At 38.0% G+C, this 21,493-nt stretch overlaps 2 protein-coding genes across 3 annotated transcripts; both read left to right on the forward strand.

The window, feature by feature from the left end:
• The first annotated feature begins 131 nt into the window (after positions 1-131).
• On the forward strand, positions 132-10,191 carry LOC145917711 (UDP-N-acetylglucosamine--peptide N-acetylglucosaminyltransferase 110 kDa subunit-like). Of its 2 annotated transcripts, XM_083002978.1 has the most exons (22): positions 132-308; positions 480-630; positions 720-839; positions 899-1,022; positions 1,094-1,162; positions 3,211-3,327; positions 3,397-3,476; positions 3,777-3,967; positions 4,209-4,354; positions 4,423-4,605; positions 5,039-5,212; positions 5,356-5,535; positions 5,832-5,990; positions 6,254-6,361; positions 6,476-6,583; positions 6,908-7,078; positions 7,376-7,525; positions 7,777-7,902; positions 8,092-8,244; positions 8,539-8,749; positions 9,146-9,314; positions 9,522-10,191. In XM_083002978.1, exons 1-22 carry the CDS (start codon positions 227-229, stop codon positions 9,670-9,672), a joined length of 3,123 nt encoding a protein of 1,040 aa, XP_082859104.1. In that variant the 5' UTR covers positions 132-226; the 3' UTR covers positions 9,673-10,191. The 2 variants fall into 2 exon arrangements, with proteins under 2 accessions (XP_082859104.1, XP_082859105.1); XM_083002979.1 differs by lacking the exons at positions 132-308; positions 480-630; positions 720-839; positions 899-1,022; positions 1,094-1,162 and adding an exon at positions 1,195-2,464.
• Positions 10,192-12,528: 2,337 nt separating this feature from the next.
• Positions 12,529-20,478, forward strand: LOC145900124 (protein mono-ADP-ribosyltransferase PARP14-like). The gene is made up of 21 exons (XM_082988841.1): positions 12,529-12,532; positions 12,604-12,785; positions 12,905-13,116; positions 13,185-13,316; positions 14,036-14,180; positions 14,295-14,451; positions 14,602-14,801; positions 15,017-15,272; positions 15,627-15,793; positions 16,271-16,330; positions 16,724-16,987; positions 17,122-17,272; positions 17,326-17,553; positions 17,627-17,684; positions 18,339-18,402; positions 18,705-18,847; positions 18,908-19,097; positions 19,296-19,425; positions 19,770-19,900; positions 19,977-20,082; positions 20,180-20,478. Exons 1-21 carry the CDS (start codon positions 12,529-12,531, stop codon positions 20,476-20,478), a joined length of 3,279 nt encoding a protein of 1,092 aa, XP_082844967.1.
• Positions 20,479-21,493: the final 1,015 nt, after the last annotated feature.

Here is a 21,493-nt window from a genome sequence, read left to right on the forward strand (position 1 = left end):
GTTTTATCAATCCCTTTTTATGTATCAAACTGTCTACTGTTATGTTTGCGATGTCTTTAACGCGCGGAAGAATACTAAGTTCCAGCGTCCTTTGTGACGTCATTTCATGAAGCCATCACGCGATTCGTGGTTCGTGAAGCGTTTTGTTCGGGCGTGGACAAACTAATGTGCTGTTCTCTGTAAGAAGTGCACAAAAAGTGTTAATTTTATACGGTTTGACAGCAAAATGTATGCGCAAATTAGCAAAGAAGATTCAACGAAAAAGGTCATGATTAGTAATCAACAAGCAACTATAATGGACTCGGCCGGTATGCCTTTTGTTTTTGTGTTCATATGTTTGTATTGATATCATTTCAAGGGGTACTAACCGTTAAAGTGACAAGTTTTTTTCTAATATCGACTGAAATGCAGAACATAGTTTTAAAGTTCTTTAATCATGTGTTGTTTCATTTAGTTTAACGCCGAACTTCCTTGTTTAGCCTTAGCTGAATTGGCACATCACGAATACCAAGCCGGTGATTATGAAAACTCCGAAAGACATTGCATGCAGTTGTGGCAGCAAGAACCGGACAACACTGGTGTTCTGCTTCTGCTCAGTTCAATACACTTCCAATGTCGACGTCTTGATAAGTGAGTTGTCAAAACTACTATTTGCCAAAAAGTGTTTTAATCATGGCCTTTAATGAATAGACCACTATTTAAACTAGATTTCTTTACAGATCTGCATATTTTTCAAAGCATGCCATTAAAACCAATCCAATGCTGGCGGAAGCATATTCCAACTTAGGAAATGTATATAAGGAAAGAGGACAATTACAAGAGGCATTAGAACATTACAGGTTTGCTAAACTTATGGCGTATTGTTGGTTTGTTGATTATGTGCAAGTTTTTTGTCTAGACATGCTGTGAGACTAAAACCGGACTTCATTGATGGCTACATAAACTTAGCTGCTGCTTTGGTCACTGCTGGAGATCTTGAAGGAGCAGTCCATGCATATTTTTCAGCTCTTCAAATAAACCCTGTAAGTAAACAGGGGTATAAGTGTCAACTAAGTATCGTTACCGAATGTTTTTTTATTTTCTCTTGTTACAGGACTTATACTGTGTTAGGAGCGACCTAGGCAACTTGCTGAAGGCTTTAGGCAGACTAGAAGAGGCGAAGGTACCCTTGCATGCTTTGACAGTTTGTGCTGTAGTTGACCACACCCATACTAAAGATTTCTTAACAGTGTATAGTGATCCTAATTATATACATAGATACAGAACTACGTCTCACAACATGGCCGACATTGAATGATTTGGTGGTGAATTTTTCTTGATAACAAAAAAAATTTTGAAGTGCCTTGTTGTGAGAGCATGGGTTGCATTTACGTAACTTACAGAGGAATCTCAGAATTTCAGTAAAACTGGTATAATGCCCACACATACAGTATTTTTCACCAGGTAAAAATTGTCTTCCAATGTCCAAATAGCTTGGTAGTATTTCATTTATGAAATGCAATACTGCCTAATGCTGCCACATTGCGACTACTAAGCTTGGTCTAGTTTGTTGTTCATAGCCAAACAAAAAAATATACAACTGGCTTTTGAGCAGCATTCATGGCCAAGCTTATCCCCTGCTGCTTTTGCTGCGCTTTGCGTGTTTGGTTTTTGACACAACCCAATATCTAAAATGCTGTTTTGCGTCGTTTTTGACCCTTGTAATAGGCCTGGCCAACTTAGTTTCATTGCTGTCTTTACCTCGCAATGCAACTAACCTATTGCCGGAAAAGCCTTGAAATTGCTGGTAACTTTTGCAACATGTTGAAGGGTGTGTTCTGCTTAATTGCGTAGGCCAACATGGACATTTAGCCTGAAAGCATATGAAAGCGATGCAAAACGCGTTAGGAAGGAAAATGTATGTGATGATTTTCATGTGCTGGGCTTATGTCAATGTTGTAAATGATAGTACAACCACTGTTGGTTTTTCTACATTCGGTTTTACAAGAAAGATGCCATAACTTGATAATGCTTGAATTGTGTTGATTTTACATGCATCTTTTTTGTAAGCCCATTGTTGAAAAATCATTTTATTTTCAGCCAGGTGTATGTGTGTGGACAAAAATGACAATGCAAGGCATCTGGGTAAAACCAGATTTTTGCACAGCTGTCATAAATAAAAAGAAAATAAATGCAACTCATGTCAAGCTCTGTTGCATGGAAATGGAGAATTTCTTCTCCAGGTCCATGCATAAAGTAATAATAGGCTAATAATGTAGATAAAAAAATCATTCAAAAAAACAAAACTAACCGTACTTGTTCAATTTGTTTCTTTCTTTTGCGCTATTTGTGTTAACCATGCGCAAAAGGTATGAGCGAACTTCTCCAGTCATCAAGGATGAGGACACTGGCTTCAGAACGTTAAGTTGGATCAGTGCCACATATGTCCAATGCAACCATTATTCTGCAGTCCCATAAGTCAGCGGTATAGTATTTTTACCAGGGGGTTTGAAAACCATTTTTTTTTAACAAACTGAAATCTTATGGGATAAAGTGCTTAGCTAAACACAATTTTGGAACTTTTGCTAGCTTTTTTGAAGTGCTAACTTCATAAGGTCAAGGGTTTTTAACGAGCCATTTCACTGACAAGCAGCTGCGCGCTACGCGAAACAAAACTGGCAGTGCATTGGAATCTGCGCTCTTTGCGACCTCGACAAATTGTGCAGGATCTCCATATACTGTGTTATGTTGGGTCAAGCCCGGTTGGGCATCAAATAGGGCAGAATCTTTGTTACTGTGAAGGCCTGTTTCCTGCACAATTTGATTCTCTTTCATAGACAACTGCATTGTATTTACTAAGTGCACAATCCCTAAAAAAATTGGCTGTGTTGGATTCAAACCAAGCAAACAAAATGTTAAACATTCGATGCAGTTGCCTGACTTTCTTTCTGCTTTTCGCGAACACATACGCAATGGTGCCTGTTCCGTGCCAATGCTTCAGACTGTTCTATACAAATTTCATTAATTGAGTTGCATGAATCAGGAAAAAACCTTTCTCCTTGCGGACTGGGTTTTAGGGCACCATTGTGTATTTGACTATTTTAAGTTGCTCCTCTGCACTGCTGATCATCAAAATATGCCACTAACAAACACTAACTATGTTTTTTTTGTTTTTTTGTCTGTTTTCCTTCTTTCAACAAATCTACATCTACTGTGTTGGAACACAAATAGGCGTGTTATCTGAAAGCAATCGAAACACAACCAAACTTTGCTGTGGCCTGGAGTAACCTTGGTTGTGTATTCAACAGTCAAGGGGAAATTTGGCTGGCCATTCACCATTTTGAAAAGGTATAGGTTGTTTTTGCTGCTTGTGTAAAGGTACATTTTCCATTACAACATATATGCATGCACTTGTAGGCTGTAAAGTTGGATCCAAACTTTCTGGATGCTTACATCAACCTGGGAAATGTTCTCAAAGAAGCCAGAATTTTTGACAGGTAGTGTGGTGTTATATTGGTAGTTTCTTTTGTCAAACTTGTGGATTTAATAGACTGTAACATAGTCACAACTGTAAAAAACAAAAAGTTGTCAAAAGAAAACAGTACGCCACAGTCACATTTACCACTAACTGCAATGAACTGTAGCACACGGTCAATTAAACATAATCTCATCATGACACAAGGCAAAGCATACTAGAATGTAAAGTATAGGCCAATTACCACAATGACTTAAGGTTTTGTCATTACCGAATTCGATAGAATTCTCCAAAGGAAGCAATATAGAGTATTGTGTTTCAGAGCTGTGGCTGCATACCTCCGTGCATTAAACCTTTCCCCAAACCATGCGGTTGTTCATGGAAATCTTGCTTGTGTGTATTATGAGCAAGGTCTTATCGATCTGGCCATAGACACTTACCGAAGAGCCATAGAGTTGCAACCTCACTTCCCTGATGCTTATTGCAATCTTGCCAATGCCTTGAAAGAAAAAGGTGGATTTTACAAAACCTGTATTTGAGTTATGTAACAAACAATATTACTGCCATATGACCATGTTTTTCGATGGTTTATTTGATTTTTTTTAAGTTTTTGCAATTATACACATTTGTTATTCTACACAACTATCTTTAGTTGGCCTTACTACAGATAAGGTCACATTGTATTTTTTTTCTTGTACCATGTTTTAAGTACCAGTAAAAATAATTTATTTTCTTGTCTTGTGTTGTGTTGTAGGCAAAGTACAGGATGCTGAGGAGTGTTACAACAAGGCTTTGCGGCTCTGTCCATCTCATGCAGACTCTTTGAACAATTTGGCCAACATTAAGCGAGAGCAGGGTTTTATTGAAGAAGCCATTCAATTATACAGCAAAGCATTGGAGGTTAACATTTGAACTTTAAAGTCTGTGTAAAACTAGAGCTAACCTTGAAAAATTTGAAAACACTTCAGGTTTTTCCTGAGTTTGCTGCAGCTCATTCCAACCTTGCTAGCGTGCTACAACAGCAGGGTAAGCTCCAGGAAGCTTTGTTGCACTACAAAGAGGCAATTCGTATTAGCCCAACATTTGCTGACGCCTATTCAAACATGGGCAACACCCTAAAGGAGATGCAAGATGTACAGGGAGCTATTCAGGTATATAGGAAGCACAATTTTCATTTTAACTACTATATTTCATGTCTGTATTGGAGACTTAACGTGCACTGCCTTAAGAGTATTAGGGGGTGCCGTACGTCCTCTGCCTAAATGTTACAAAACAATCACATCTTTCTCTGCGTTCGTCGGTTTTAACTGCTGGCACATTTCTCTTCTACTTGCACTTTAAAGGTGCTCAACGGGCAGTAATTGGTTTGTCTTATTTACACAACATAGGTGAAATGACGAACGTGTATATACAAGGAAGAAATTGTTGTTAATGTGGTTGACTACTAAGTTTGTCGTTATTTTAAACTGCATCCTTGACTAAAAAACGAAATCCTATTGTGGAAAAGTGCTATAACTTGTATATTATGGCACGCAAATGAAGTAGCATTTAACGCCTATTGTAACTGGTTCCTTATATTTTCAGTGTTATACAAGGGCCATTCAGATTAACCCGGCATTTGCGGATGCTCACAGCAACTTGGCATCAGTACACAAGGATAGTGGCAGTATTCCTGCTGCCATTCAGTCGTATAGGACTGCACTTAAACTTAAACCAGACTTCCCTGATGCTTACTGCAATCTGGCCCACTGTTTGCAGGTAAACAACAGTGTTTGTGTCCACTAATTTTCACTTTCAATTTTTTTGTTTTGTTTGATTGTTTCAGTTACATAAAATAAGTTTTGCCAAAAAATCTGTAATACACACAGCTTCTTTCATCTGGTCATAATGTTTAAACTCAGATAATCTGTGATTGGAGTGATTATGATGAAAGAATGAAGAAACTGGTGACAATAGTTGCTGACCAGCTTGCCAAAAATCGCTTACCATCTGTACACCCGCACCACTCTATGCTTTATCCCCTGACGCACGAGTTCCGTAAGGCAATAGCAGCAAGACATGGTGCTTTGTGCTTGGACAAGGTATTTTTTTTTAACTAATACGTACCAAAAGTTGGATACCCAATGAGTGAATACTTTTTTACTGTATTCTACGAAAGTTGGCAACACATTTTGAATTTGTTTTCACCCAAATGGTGACGCTAATAATTAGCAAGTTTTGTTGTTATAATGTAGCAATCGATTCTTGTCAAGAATAACAAAAATTGGTTTGTTAGAATTTGACGCACATAGCAATTTCAAACCAAACCTTAAACATTGAAGTATTTGGGGTAAAAATCCCCTACTTAAATGGAAGTATTCATTTCATATATTTTTAGATCAACATTCTTCACAAGCCCGCATATGAGCATCCTAAAAGCCTGAGAGCTAGTGGTGGCCGATTGCGCATTGGATACGTCAGTTCAGATTTTGGAAATCACCCCACTTCCCATTTGATGCAAAGCATTCCCGGCATTCACGACCTTGATCGTGTGGAGGTAAGTCATGCCTGTTAGATTGCAAACCTAAGGAAACAGTAGCATTGCAGTCAAGTTGAATCAAAGTCATTTTTACTGTTTGAGATAAGTTTTTTCAAAATAACGCACTGATTTTATAAGTTTTTAAAAATTTTATAAGAAAAAAACCTTATGATTATTATATGATAGTTACAGAGAAACAGCTTCACAATAGGGCAATCCTTCGTTGGTGTGCTAATTTGTGTATTATTTTTTAATTAAACCGGTTTGTTTTAATACTTCAGGTGTTTTGCTATGCTTTGAGTCCGGATGATGGAACCAACTTTCGCAAAAAAGTGTCAGGCGAGGTTTCCCACTTTGTTGATTTGTCTCAGATTCAATGCAACGGAAAGGTAGTCACAATTTTGCTTTAATTGCTGATATATAAAAGATGAAAGTCACTTCCTAATGTTAAAGAACATAACATTTTAGTCAAAATATTTAGTCAATTGAACAATTTTGTATAGGCGGCTGACAGAATTAACCAGGATGGTATCCATGTATTGCTCAACATGAACGGATACACAAAAGGAGCAAGGAATGAAATCTTCTCCTTGAGACCTGCTCCAATCCAGGCAAGTTTAGACGTCCACTTTTTTGAAATGAGTCATGGTTGCCATACCATGCTTAGTTTAATCATTATTGTGGATATTTTCCTAAAATGTAGATTGTTAGTTTGTAGCTCATCGTCAAAGACGTTTTTTTTATCATCATACCTTCCAAAAAGAATCGATAATAAAGAGAAAAAAAAATTTAATGAAATACGGCATCAAAAAGAAACATGCTAATTTTAATGTTGAACCTTAGTTGTATAAGAGAAGTAACACAGTCTTTAACCTCACTGGTTTTTGAATATGTTTAAATTAACAATCACAACAACAGCTTTTGTTTTTTTGCAGGCAATGTGGCTTGGATACCCTGGAACAAGTGGGGCCACGTTCATGGATTATACCATCACAGATGCTATCACTTCACCCTTCCACGTGAAGTCGCAGTACAGTGAGAAACTGGCGTACATGCCAAACACATTTTTCATTGGGGATCATGCACAGATGTTTCCTCATATGAGAGTAAGTCATGTGACCACTTTTCAAACGTTTTACTATAAAATTGTGAGTATCCTAAGTACGTATGTGCCAGACCAAATTAGAATATTTTGATTCTGCAGAATTTCAGTGTTTATCCAATTTTTGTCAGTAAATATTTTATTCAATGTGCTTTAACTATATGGCGCTGTGCTTTAACTACTAAATGTTTTTACGACAATTATGAAAATGTTGTAAACATTAGTATTCAACTAAATCAGGTCCTTTCTGGGTGTCATAACCTTAGTCCTACTTTCAAGCTGTAATTTTTTTTTGTTTTAGGAGAAAGCGTTGATCAACGTCACCAGCAGTGAAGAAAATGGGGGTGATGACTTGTGTGTTGTGAACAGTTGTGAGATGCAAGATACATTGGATTATTTTGGAAATGTATCATACATGCCTGCCCCGGTTAAAGATGATGAGAGCAAAGAGGTGCGTGAAACACTGGTACTGACCCTCAGTAACAAGTGTTATCTTGTCTATTAGAATGTGAAATCTGGCATTCGTAACTACATGAACCCATAGTTGGTTTTTGTGCTATCATTTGCTTGAAATAACTTGTAGGTTTGACTGAGTTTTAAAAATTACTTCAAAAAAATTACACATTTCAAGATGCCTGAAATAAGACTTTTTGGGAGCAAAAAAAATATTTTTGATTCTTATACGGAGTTTTTTTTTGTCAGGTGTTGACCCCGTATATTGCTATGAACCAATCAGCCATGAGTGTGGTGTCCATGATCAAAAACGGAAAGTTGTCAGTTCAGATGGATGAGAGCAGGGTGGTCCACAATGGCTTGGCACTTGTGCAGGTATAAACCCATTTTCTGGGGCTTGTTTTTGTTATTTTGCATTAAAATGTGCTTCGGCAGGTAGTTACAATTAACTTGTTCCGAACTTAGTTAAACATGGCCTACATTACAACTTAGATTCTAATAACTTCTAAAGTATCCGCGACAACTAAGAAAAGACCATCTCATTAACAGCTTGCTATTTGACAGGTTGATGGCAAGGCTGCCACAGGGGAGAAACCTCCATCAGGGATTATTGCATCAAGCCGATCTCAATACAGATTACCTGCCAATGCAATTGTGTACTGCAACTTCAACCAACTGTACAAGATTGATCCAGTCACCCTCCATATGTGGTGTAATGTATGTTACCTCCAAAAGTGTAGCAATTACCGGTTTATGGTTGCTTTCACATGACATAGTCGTTTTTTGCAACCATGACTAACAGAAGTTTGGTGAAAGTACTCTTAAGTCATCTCTTTGCTAAAAGGGCGCCACTAAAAATTGCAAAACTAATTCTAAATTAAGGTACAAAGTCAAAGAGAATGCTACTCAAATCAAAGCAGACGCTTCAAACACCACTGTGTTCATCATCGGTGTTAGAGAAGACCTGACTAGCTTTGGCTTTCCTTTTCAAATCCTAAATTAATTTTTCAGATTTTGAAAAGAGTCCCCAACAGTGTACTGTGGCTTCTTCGTTTTCCAGCAGTCGGCGAGGCCAATGTCAAAAAGTTTGCTACAAAAACATGTGGCATCAACCCGAACAGGATTATATTTTCACCTGTTGCACCAAAAGAGGAACATGTTCGTCGTGGCCAGCTTGCTGACATATGTTTGGACACTCCTTTGTGTAATGGCCATACTACAGGTTTGTGTTTGTAAAGCTTTACTACCATCAGCTTGGATTAAAAAATTAAACTCCTATATTGTGATAATCCTGTGAGTTTGAATAGTGATTTGTTTCAGTCATGTTAAGATTTTTTGGCCTTGGCAATCATAGTGTGTCATAATAAAATCTAATCTTCATCAAAATAAGCAGTTAAAACCACTAAGTGCACAAATTGAAAATAAGCGCATTTGTTTCTAAGTGCTCTTAAAATCCTTGAAAAAGCGGAACTGAAAACAGAAATCTTATGTGGTTGTGTTTCTAAACATACACCCTAGACAAAGCAAGTTGGCTACCCTTTTGCTATTCAATCATCATTCAGGCTTTATGTAAGCCTATACTCACAAGCAGAAGCCACAATTATGTTGTGTGTCACAGGTATGGACGTGTTGTGGGCCGGGTGTCCAATGGTGACGTTACCCAAGGAAACATTGGCAAGTCGAGTTGCATCATCCCAACTTGCTTGTCTTGGATGTTCAGAACTCATTGCATCCAACCGCGAGGATTATGAAAATATTGCCATCAAACTTGGAACGGACAGTGACTAGTGAGTTTGTTGTTTTTAAATTAAATCTTTTTGTTAGGTAAGTGTTTAAATTTAAATATGCTTGGTGCCTCTATGGAGCCATAACAGGCGGTGAAAGAGCGACAAAAATTTATTAAATGTTTTTTGAACCAATTCTCTGCGAAGTCCTGCATTTAATTCTTTTTGGGTCGTCTTTCATCAAACTCAATCTTTCGAATAAACTTTCAGCTTGAAGAGCATGCGCGCCAAAGTGTGGCACCGAAGGACGGCCAGTCCGCTGTTCAATATCAAGCAGTACGCTACCGACCTGGAAGATCTCCTCTTCAAAATGTGGCGCCGTTACGAAGCGGGAGAAGAAACCGACCACATTGTCGAGTGAAACCACTTCGTCTTGCGCCCTTTTCCAGTGGGCCTGAAAACTGTACATGTACAGAATACAACGTGCGCGCGCGCAGCTTATTCGGTCGCGAGCCAACAATGGCGTGACGTCAGAGCGCCGAGTGACGTCAGAGCGCCGAGTGACGTCATTGGAGCTGGTCGCCCTTGTGTGGCGGATTCCGCTTCTTGCATCAAGAAGCAAAATCTGTTTTAAACCCCGACTCGTGGGGAACCACAGTAATATCACATTTACAAGTTTATTTCATTGGTACCGCACCTTAAAGTATAAAAAAACAAACGCCTCAGCGCCGCGCTCTGCTCGTCTTGCGAACATTTTTACTTGTGTTTTTCCGCTTCCGGCGTATGTTTTAGCGATTTGTACCCGCTCGCCTCCGCGTATTTATCCCGCAATCGTTAAACTTATGAATTTTATCTGGACCAGAAAGCATGATGCTGGAACTCTATTGCTTGAACGCTGGTGAATAAAGCACACCGCACAAACGTTTTCTTAGGTTTATTCAAAAATTAGAGCAACAGCGAAAGTTTCTTAGCACAACAACTCATTAGTTGAGCATGTGACCCTTAGGGCTTAGGCCATCCTTCATAAATAATTGTTCATTTTTTTGTCCACATAATGAGCGGCGTTAGTAAGCGTTGAAATTGAGCTGAAATTTGGAATTATTATTTTAATCCTGAATTGGGATTACATGGTTTTGGACTGGTTACTTCCGAGACCTTCTATTAAAACATGTTTTAGCTGATTTCTGCAATGCTTTTTTTCAAACCGTAGGCACAACTTTTATGAACCAGTGACGTAATCATCCCTGATGTCATAACGGAGAACTTGTTGACATGCTTACGGCGTCGATTTCAGAGACAAGTTCGCATGGGAAATACAAATAATTTGTTTTTATAACAGCTGAAAAGTCGCACAATTATTTCAGAAAATCAAGTTCATCCAAAGCCTCCTAAGTAAGGCTTGTGACGCCACAACAACATTGAAACGACGAAAGAAAAATTATTTCGGAACCCATGGTTTAAATACGGCACGACTACCGTAACCAGATAACAGCTAGGTATCTTTTTGTGATCTTATTTGCAAAACAAAATTGTACTGCCCCAAGCAAGGTTGATACCCATACATATGTTCTTATTTATGATTTGTGTGCTAAATTTCGTTTGAAACGTGAATAGGCTATCATTAAATTGCATCCAATATAGTGGTAATGTGGGGAAGTCAAAAGGTTTCCAAATAGGGGCCGGAAACACTAACAAGAACAGGTGAATTCCGTCGTATGGATGTACAGATAATGTTGTAACCTGCTCCATAAACAGGAGGTTTTCCGCTGTTGAAAACTACCGTGCCCTTTTTGTCACGCCCAACTTATTGTGAAAATAACGTCACTTTGCCAATTATAATATGACTTGCCTTTAAGCCAGGTAATGCCATATTAATCAATTGATTTTGTGGTGACGCGAAAATGCGAGGAAGTACATAAAAACAACACCCTATATACCCTTCAGCGATTCATCGGATCCTATTCAGAAACGGCTTTAAATGCGTTTGTTGAGTTAGTTAATAAGTAAGCACCACAAATCCAATGTGACTAAGAATTTATTGTATTTATTCACTAATTTACAGTATTTGCGGATGCTAATGTCAATGCCGATAGGCCCAGTACCGCTAAAATGCCCTAACCGACAGAAAAAGGTTTGACAGTACTTACTCAGGAAACAGCAAACGTGCTTGGGACATGGAACAACTTCAAGTGTTGGCCATTCGTTTTAGATGCAATAACGTTTTGATAACCAGAAACTTTTTTGTGCTGAGTTTTCTATACCAATCTACACGTTTGAATACAGAACACGTTTGTGATTTTCTTTCAATTAGGTATTAGGAAAAGGCACAGATTTTTGTTTAATCATAAAACAAGGTTTTAGTCGGTATCTATAGAAAGCTTTCTTGCATGTTCGTAAGATCACTGGCTCCACTACCAGTGTAGACGAAGAGCTATGTTTTTAAAAATAAAAAACAAACTGTATTGGATTCGAATTTTTTCTATAAAACATCGTAATTCATTTGTCCAAGGTTAAGCAACCTACGGCCTGCGGAGGTACCTGCGTTATAAGTCAAATTTTTGTGATCCGCGGAAGTTCCTGTTAATTATACAGGGTGCGGCCCATGTCACAAACTCAAGAAGTAATTGTTTTTGTTATATTTTTCAGTGCAGCGACAAATATAAGTGTAGTGTGGTGTAGACGGAGCCTTTGTTTTGATCTAACCTTTAATAATGTTATTGGTTTCATTGCTTATACAACGACTTATGTTTGACAAGTTTGTTGGTTGTGCAAGTGGACACAATTTAAAAAGGTTGACGTGGTGCTAATAAATCCACTGGTCATTGTTTCCGGGTCATCATAACATTTCAAATGATTCACACTGATTTTAAATTACATTAAACGCAGTACATTGAACATCAGCACAGTTAAAATTATTCCCATCGTTTATCATGTACTTAGTTTACGAAAAATAAGCTTACGGAAGTGGCCCGTGGTCCAATTTAGTTGGGCGTATAAGGCCCGGTTGTGCTACATATTGTACGATAGTTCAAGCATAGTGCATACATATAGTGTCATAGTGACCTATTATTTTTTGTATTGTCACAGCTTGTCCCAACGTAATTTGGGCGTTCCCCCACTGCCGGAACATAGTTACGTACAACTATACACTGGACTCTAAGTTGCCATAACTTCCACAATTCGCTAAAAAAATCACAATTCGTCTTCCTAAACACATGAACAGCAAGATGTTTTTTCGATTCTATTAGACCCTGAATCTTGCTTGAAACGAATGACAATGTGTAAGCATATCTTGTTTGCTTTAGTTGTTTACGTATTCATCTGCATGCTATGTTTGCCTTTACAATTGCAGATCATAAAGTACATGACTTTACCAAAAAGTGCACAATAGATAACAACATTGTTCAGTACATCCAACTTTCGGAAAACGGCCTTTCAAATTTGCTGCGCAGCCTGAATGGCTTGCAGTACATTGGTATTTTATCCAGCGGGGACACAAATGAATTCCTCATATGTTTTAAACCCTGCATTGCGGTAATGCACCGCGTGAACGCGTTTTATTTTGCAATTGTATTATACTGCATGTTGTTTTACCTTGATGTGTTTGTGTTTCACATGATTTAAAAACTAAAATCAACTTTCCGTTTTGACAGACTTTGCCGAGACAAGTAAGATTCGACCAAACGAAGTTTGAGTTTGATTGCACCACAGGCCTTGCAAAAGCACTGACACAATTCTGCACGAAGTTGGCAATTTGTAATGCACAATTTTTAGCAGATTACCGATGTTTAATGGGCTGGAATGAGGAACAGAGCATTCTTAAAGTTCCTGTGACTGAAAACAAAGAAGTTGAAGTCTACGTTAGGTCACCTTAATGAATTCACACTTGTACCTTTGACACTTTTTTTAACCTAGTATACTATATTTGCGCAGGTGGAATTTTCAGAAGGACGGTCAAGTGCAAGTCACCGGCAAAGTTGAGGAGGTCAATGAGGTACAGGTGTATTTAGAGCAAATGTGCAGCTTGGTGACAGAAACGTTGGACATGGATTTGTACAATTTTCGGTACGTTGTGCACTGAGCTAATTATTCGTAACAATTTTTCTCTTAACGTCTATCATTTTTGGCGCCAGTGTACCCAGATACAATGTCCCACTCCCTTTGTCCAGCTTTATTCCCAGATAACTTAATTGGTTTGCGAACTAATTAGGTAATGCCATTTGAAGGAATCCTAACTATCCTAACACAACGGTAGAAATAAATTGTTGAAGAAAAATACGTGGAGTCGTAGACGTAATTTTAATACCCTGAAGATGAAATCCTGGAGTATCGCTTTAAACGGATACACAAACTAATACCAGTGGGAGACAAAGGTGTTATACGACCAAGTCAATGATATACCTAATGCACACAAAGTTTGGCATGTTTGTACGTTCAGCGACCTGAACAAACTTGCGAACCATCACACCGAGACACACAGGTTGTAAAATAGCACTGCTTTGGACGAGATTCATGCTGGTGGGAACTTTTGAATTGGTGCACGAGTCGTTAATTTTAAATACGTGCAGTTGTTTGAACATTACACTACTCAATGAACCTATAGGCTACATTTGCATACAAAAATGTATCAGCAAAGCACCAATCTAGGTTGATGCCCGAATATCTTCCATCATATATTTTTCACAAACACTAGATGATAGTTGTATGTGTTATATACATTGTATTAGACTGGATTTACCGGGTCACCAAAACGCATCGTAACTAAAAATATCGTATTTTTAAAGCGCACTGATCGAGTTCGTCGACGTATTTAGAGATAACCTAGATCCGAAAGTATCAACAGAATTACAAGAAAGAGACCACGGCCATATCACATTTACAGGGCCTGGATTTATTGTGAAGAGAACCGTCTTAAATATTCAAAACACGGTATGGTCGCTTTCAACAACTGCTTTTTCTTGTGGCAAATACAGCATTTTAAAATAAGTTATGCTTTTTGAGACAAGGTTTGACAACAATTTTTTTATTTGGTCGGTTTTGTAGAAGCTGCAGAAATTCAAATTTCGCTTTAAGAACGACACGGGAAGTCGTTTAAAATATCTTTCAACAGTTTTGGAAAGCAAAGATATAGAACACACGAAGGGCGTCACTGACATTCGAAAACTTATACAAAATAAATTTAAAATCAACAAAATACAAAGTAAGCTTTCATCGACTTGACTATTTCGAAAATCTAAACTAAGCTTGTCTATGTTACAAATATTCTTAACCTGGCAAAATAAAATCACCACTTCTTGTGTGATAGATACAAGTTTTCTTGAAACATTTTACCTAATTTCACTACTTTTAGCCTCTCTTCAATTGATATCACATGAAGTATATTTGCTGTATCTCAACGATAGCGATCTTCATGACGCAAGCAGAGTGCTAGAAAACATAATTTCCCGGGAGATTGTTAAAGTAACTCTGGAAAGTAAAGAAATCATCACATCTGACCTTTGGAATGTTTTTGTTGAACAATTAAGCGCTTCTGGAACCACCCAAATAAACGTATGGTTTTATTGTACAAACTCGAAGATTTCGAATGACTGTCTTAAATATAACTTTTTTTTGCATTGTGTCCTGTTTCAAAACGTTTTTCGTAACAAACAAAAGGTCTATGAAAATTTTGAATTTGTAAATTTTGATTTAATTCGTTTGAATTGCATCATGTGAATCGCGTCGGCGTCTTTGGTGAGTGTAATATTCCATTTTCTGTGTTGCAGAATAACGCATCAGGCATCGAGTGTGTTGGTCTGCATGAACATGTCTCGATTGGATGCCAACATATAAGAGAATATTTAATTCGGAACGTCAAAGTGACCAGACCATTTTACGCCCGCCCAATGGTCATTAATTATATAAAAGAGCATTGGAAAACTTTTAAGGAGAGCAATTCGGATTGTAATGAAGTAACCCCAGATTTTGATGAGGAAAAATCTCTAATTTATATCACGGGAAGTACAAGAAGGGTTTTGGACGGTAAGTAACAAGGGCTTTTTAGTATATCTACCAACATAATCCTCTAGCAAAGTGCTTCCCAACCAGTGGGTCGCGACCCATTGGTGGGACGCGAAGCTATTTCAGGTGGGTCGCGAAGCATTTCTAAATGTTACAGTTTTCTATTAGATCACGAAATTATTGCATTATTACGTAACATTTATGCAACAATATTTTTCATTCGTTTGGTCATATCTCATTGTGGGTCGCACAATAAAACTTGCATTAAAAGTGGGTCGCGAACTGAAAAAGGTTGGGAAGCACGGCTCTAGAATTAACGTTGCATGAAACTTGTGAAAAAATTACCTGGCAATTAAGATAATATGACAATTTCAGTGCGATCGTGGCTTCTCGAAGCTACATCCACTTTCAGTATTTCGGAGAGAGAAATCTCAGTTCCAGGAATGAAAACATTTTTTCAAAGCGACGAAGGGAAACAAGAATTAAAATTTATTTCACAGAATAACCGGTGTCTAGGGTTTATTGATCCACCAAAAAAGGAGGTAAACTCTGTTATAAAATGAAATGCAAAACATTTTGATAACCTTTTACACAACCCAAAAGGGATTAACAACTACCGTTAGGACAATGCGGTGATTCTGGGAAATAAATCAAAACATTAACAAAGTCAAATAAGTTACTGGCAAATTATCAATGGCAAAAAGCACGAGCCCTTCGTCCTTTGTATACCGTATGCGAGACAAAAACTTATTAGTTTGTCCACAAAACGTTCAAAAATACTGAATGTCAGCATATTTTGTGCAAAGTTTCAATGTGCTTCGCCTGATTTGTATCATCCTAGGGACCGCAGTTGTTGCGTTACATAAAAATTCAGTATAATTGGTGATTGTTTGGCTAGTTCTTACTCGCCGTCTGCACTTCATGGGTTCGCTGGGGGCGCGGGCCCTTGACTGTCTCTAATGGGGGTCCACGAGACATGAAAGGTTGAACGACTTATTTATGCAATTATTTTTATTTAGCGGATACCAACAATTTGTCCAAAATTGCAAGTTTTTGTTGGAGATCTTACCACCACCAAGGTAATTACTCAAGGTAAAATGTAAAAAAGAAAAAAACATTTCCCAAATAGTCATAAACAACCAAATAAAAAAAATATTTTAACAGCATAATTACAAAAAAACAAAACAAACAGACCGTGGATTAATTAATTTCAATAATATTGTATAGTATTGATGAGCTGGGTTCATCTTTTAATTATTACCATAGGCCGATGTTGTCGTTACTTCCTCAACGGTAGAAATGTTTCCAAATTGTGAAGGATCGCTTTTGACAAAGACTCTACTCGAAAAAGCGGGCAACAATCTGAAGGTACGGCAAAATATATGTGTCATTAAAATTACTTTTTCAACTGGCTGATTTGCTAATCAAGCTTTAGACAAATCTTTACTAGATTTACATTTGTTCTGATAAAGGTGGCCTGCAAATCAGTAACTTACGCTAACCTCAAAGTTGGAGATGTTGTTGCCACACCTGGATTTGAACTTCTTTGTGAGGAAGTCTACCACGTTATCCTTACTAACTACATGCCGAAAATTAGCGAAAAAATGCTGAAACAGGCATTGAGCCACTGCTTGGATTTGGCCGAATGTTCGGGATATTTGTCTATTGCATTTCCCGCTCTGGGCACAGGCGGCTTTGAATTTCCGATGGAACTTGTAGTTAGAGTTCTACAAGAGGTGGTTCATAAATTCAGGGGAACTAAATTGAGCAAAGTTTCTCTTGTCTTACAAACAAATAGCCAACATGAGGTAAAACGGCCTAAGAAATCGGGTCACTTATACATTACGACGAATTGCGAAATTTTTTTTAGGTTATTCAACAACTCATATCATTTGATGAGAATCAAAGGTTATCACCAGAGAACATGAAACGCCAATCTATTGACGTTTACGTCGAGGACGGAGAAATAGAAGGAACGATTTGTCAAGCAATTGTAAATTACACTTCACTCTCTCAAAACGGTATGCATCTTGTTTACTGTTATTTGCCTCTTAACTACATTCCTTTGTCGCAGATATCAAGGTTCCCGAAACCTGTAGCACTTCAATCACCAAATTTGCCCTAAACACGATAAATCAAAGTGCTGGTAGCGTGATGACCACTACAGGTGGCAAAGTGTGTAAATACTTCCTACACGTACCAATACCAGACAGTGCAGGGGCACTTCAAGCTATTTTGTTGGACTGCTTTGGAAAAGCCGACAGACTGGGTGTCCGTAGTGTAGCTATTCCTAATGATACGGGTAAAATTGTCTGGAATGTTTGAAACATTTCCTAAACATATAAATGATAGAAACTGCATGATTAACCCTCCAGGTGGAACTAGTTTGTCCGGTGTGGAGGTCGCACAATGTATGAGCACGGCCATTAAAAGGTTTGATAAAACCAATCTCAGAAGTTTGGAAAGGATTGAGGTTTATGTGACTCAGAATATGATAGCTGCCTTTCAAAACGAGCTTTTGACAGGGGAACATGGTCGGCACTTAAGGGCGGCCAGAGTGCCCCGCACCTGGAGACAAATATTATCAAACACCATGACTTTTGGATTAACATCAAATAATAACCCCTCTGGTAGGATGTTGTACTGTTTTACACCTAGCTTACCTGTGTAGTCAATGACTACTTTTTTAAGGTATCTCGCCATATTGGGGCTTTTTAAACCTGTTCAATAAACGTAGCGACAAACGGGATGTTAAACCCAAACGTAGTGAAGGTTTTGGCGAACAAACATCAAACTATGTCCGGATCTTGTTTTGTTCGTGCAGTCTAGCTGATGTATATGAGGTACGTCAGTGGTTCCTACCGTTTTTCACACATTCAAAATAATAATAGTACAAAAATAATATAAAAAAAAGTTAAAATTAAATCACTACGGTAATTTAATGCATCAGTTTATTTTTGATCAATGATAAATTTGCTCGTGTTGCAAGTAACCTTTAAAGAAAACACAGGACGAGTTAAACAAAGTGTAAAATACTAAAAAGTACGCATGATAGTAATCTTGTCAATCATCAATTTAATTATACAGAATAGGGTTGCCAGACATTCAGGTTTCCCGACATTACCGGGATTTTGGTGTAAAATCTGCGTCAGTGAGTAGCTGAATTTTAAACACGACGCCCTCCATACTTCTGCGATCCCCCGAAAATCGATAAGGTCGTTGCTGGGACCCTATTTGCAACTCAAAATTTTGTCAAGATTAGTGGTGTACCGAATCGTCTTGATTCAGTTCGGCCAAAAACCGAATGTTCGTCAGTTTGACTAAATAACTTCGACCGAATCATTTGTGACGTCACGCAAACGCGTATACATTATGCTTTTAAAAGAAGAGTTTACTGCAAGACAGATTGTAAAATATGTGTAGCATCATGTAAGAAGTAATGTATTTTATTAGGCCTTTCGAGCGCTGGAGAAAAAAGTTAGAGATATGTGTTTGATGAAAACGTTTGGTGGTAATGTAATCGAACATATCACCCCCGACGAATTGGATACTATCCGAGAAAACGAAAACATCAAAATGTACACGACTTCAGACGGGTAAACCATGATTGTTAGCTATGTCAAATATTTGCTCCTGACTTAATCGGAATTTGCCAGAAAATTGGTCATAAAAGGGATTCGGAAAGACGTGACGGAAAGTTCAGAAAAAGTCGCGGAAATCATAAGTTATCTCAATGAAGCCATGCTGTGTGCTGACCATGTATCGTGGAAGTATGTAGATCCGAAGAAGAAAAGCGAAATTCCGTTTCCTTTACGAGCCAATCACCAGCTAGAAAAAGCACACAAGGTAAGGGTAAAAAAATTATTAAAACAGAATGTTTGTCGGGCATATTTGGGTTGCAGATTTTTAAACTATTCCTTAAAAATGGACAAACAGTTCCTGTTTCAATGATATGTTTGATTTGATTTGAAATTTGAAGCAATAATTGTTTTTTTAAATCATTAAAAAACAGTCCCTATAATTACCTCCGCAAATGTTGCGCAGTTACAGAGGAACACAGAAAAGGTGAATTGGAAAGTAAATGGTGAAAGTGTTGAATTTACTGTTGACCTCCCGGCTTACATAGCTTTGGCTGATGGCGCTGTTTACAAGGTCATAAGATCAATTCAATGTGGTAAGATTTGACACTTACGTGTTTCTAAACCAGCGGTGCACAACGCAGGGTGCGCAAGCTATATTTGGCACGCTAATTCGGGTTCAAAAATGACATGTCATATTTAAGTGAATAAAACTTCAATCTCGCTTAGTGTGGGTGAAATTTCAATCACTGTTTTAAAATAAAAATAAAGTAAAACGGAATGGAAACATATATTTCTATTTAAATGGCCGGTGTTGGTTCTGTCATAAATCTCACAGTAACGTCATTGAGAAACTTTATATCTTGCCATGCAAAATTAGGCCAAAGCTGCATTGTTTGTATTTTTGTGTAAACCTAAACATTTTTTTCAATCTTTACAGACTCTTTGCCGCCGTACTGGGACAGATATGCGAGCAGTGATGAAATTTGCCTCGAAGTGACACCCGGCTCCTCCGAATTCGAAAAAATTATCGAAAAGTTTAAAGAAACATTTCAAGTTGAACCCCAAAAAGTATAGATCCATACTCTAACTTTAACAATAAACCTTTACGATAAGTACAGCAATATCAAACCTCCGCATTTTTAAGCTGGAAAGGATACAGAACTGGACTCTCTGGAACCAGTTTCAAGCACAAAAAGAATTGGTGGAAAAAGAAATGCCTGGAAAAAAAGTCACACGTGAGCTTTTTCATGGTACAGACAAAGCCACTTGCGCCAAAATAGCGACAAGGGGGTTTGACAGAAGCTATGCTGGAAAAAATGGTTTTTACTGTTTATTTATTTTTAATAGATGAAAGTTTACAGTATAGTTTTTCAGGCACAGTATACGGCAAAGGAGTATACTTTGCTACTACTGCCAAGTATTCGAATGACTTCGCGAAAACGGCATCTCGAGAAGGAAAGTGCATGTTTTTAGCTGAGGTTATTACTGGTAACTTTTGCCAGGGGCATTCGTTGGTGCACGCTCCACCATTGCAAGATAACGGGCACCCGTATAACAGCGTGGTCAATAGTATGATTGATCCCACAATATTCGTCGTGTTTCGAGATGCCAGCGTCTACCCCTCCTATCTATTGACATACCAATAATTGTTCCAACCTGCCGACGTGTCCAATGAAGTCACCGTATTTTAAAGAATGTTTGGTAGCATTAAGTCCCAATTCTTCAGAAAGACTTTTTAAAGAAAAAGAGTTTTGAGATGAAACGCAAAGCAATATCAACCAAGAGCATAAGTCAAAACACTTGCAATTGTATGTGCAGCACTTCAAAATAAGTAATTCTGTATTTTTTCCATTGTATGTCTATAGACATATATACCTCGGTTATAATTATTAAACTCACAAATATGAACGATTTGACCTACAAATTTGTCATGACGGCATTGTTCCTACAATGACTAATACATTTCCGATTCGAATGTTTTCAAAAATATGTTGAAATGTGTCGGATGTCAAAGCCTGGTGCTGTTTACCATGTCGCGTTTGGCTGCCTGGTGCCTATACACACTGTTTAGATGACTGTGTATGGGTAGTACGCTATACGAGTCGATGCCGCAGAGTAATGAAGCGCAACAAAAAGCTGACTGTCTGACAATGATGAACTCCAAACGAAAGTAAAATGTAGGTGTTTTTTATTGGTGAGGGGTAAGGAGCGAACTTACGTACAGGCAAGCTCAGTGGCGTACGAACATTTTTGAGACACCTTTACGTCACCAAGGATTGCGCTCTTACAAGGAAACGAGTAAAGTCGAGTTCATTTGGACGCAAATAACTCAGTTTACGCCTGCAACTCAAATGAGTAAAATGTGTATGCTGCTTCTATACAACGGCCGTGTTATAATTGTAAAAGTCAAAAAAGGTAATGAAATGTGAACAATACAGGCAAATTCACGTGTATAATATTTGAATGTTAACGACCACCAAAAGATTGTTTTTAATATTTTGCTTTAAAAATTGCCCGCAATCATTTCATAAATAGCCACACCCCCATTCAACGGGTAGGCAATTATCGACCGATCAAAATAATTTTGCAAGCTTGTGTCTCATGCCCCAAACTGAGCAGTGAGTGCAACGATTATGGAAGAGACTGTTATTGCTGTCCGTG

This window comes from Ascidia mentula, chromosome 1, assembly GCF_947561715.1.
Source record: "Ascidia mentula chromosome 1, kaAscMent1.1, whole genome shotgun sequence".
Taxonomy (NCBI): Eukaryota; Metazoa; Chordata; class Ascidiacea; order Phlebobranchia; family Ascidiidae; genus Ascidia; species Ascidia mentula.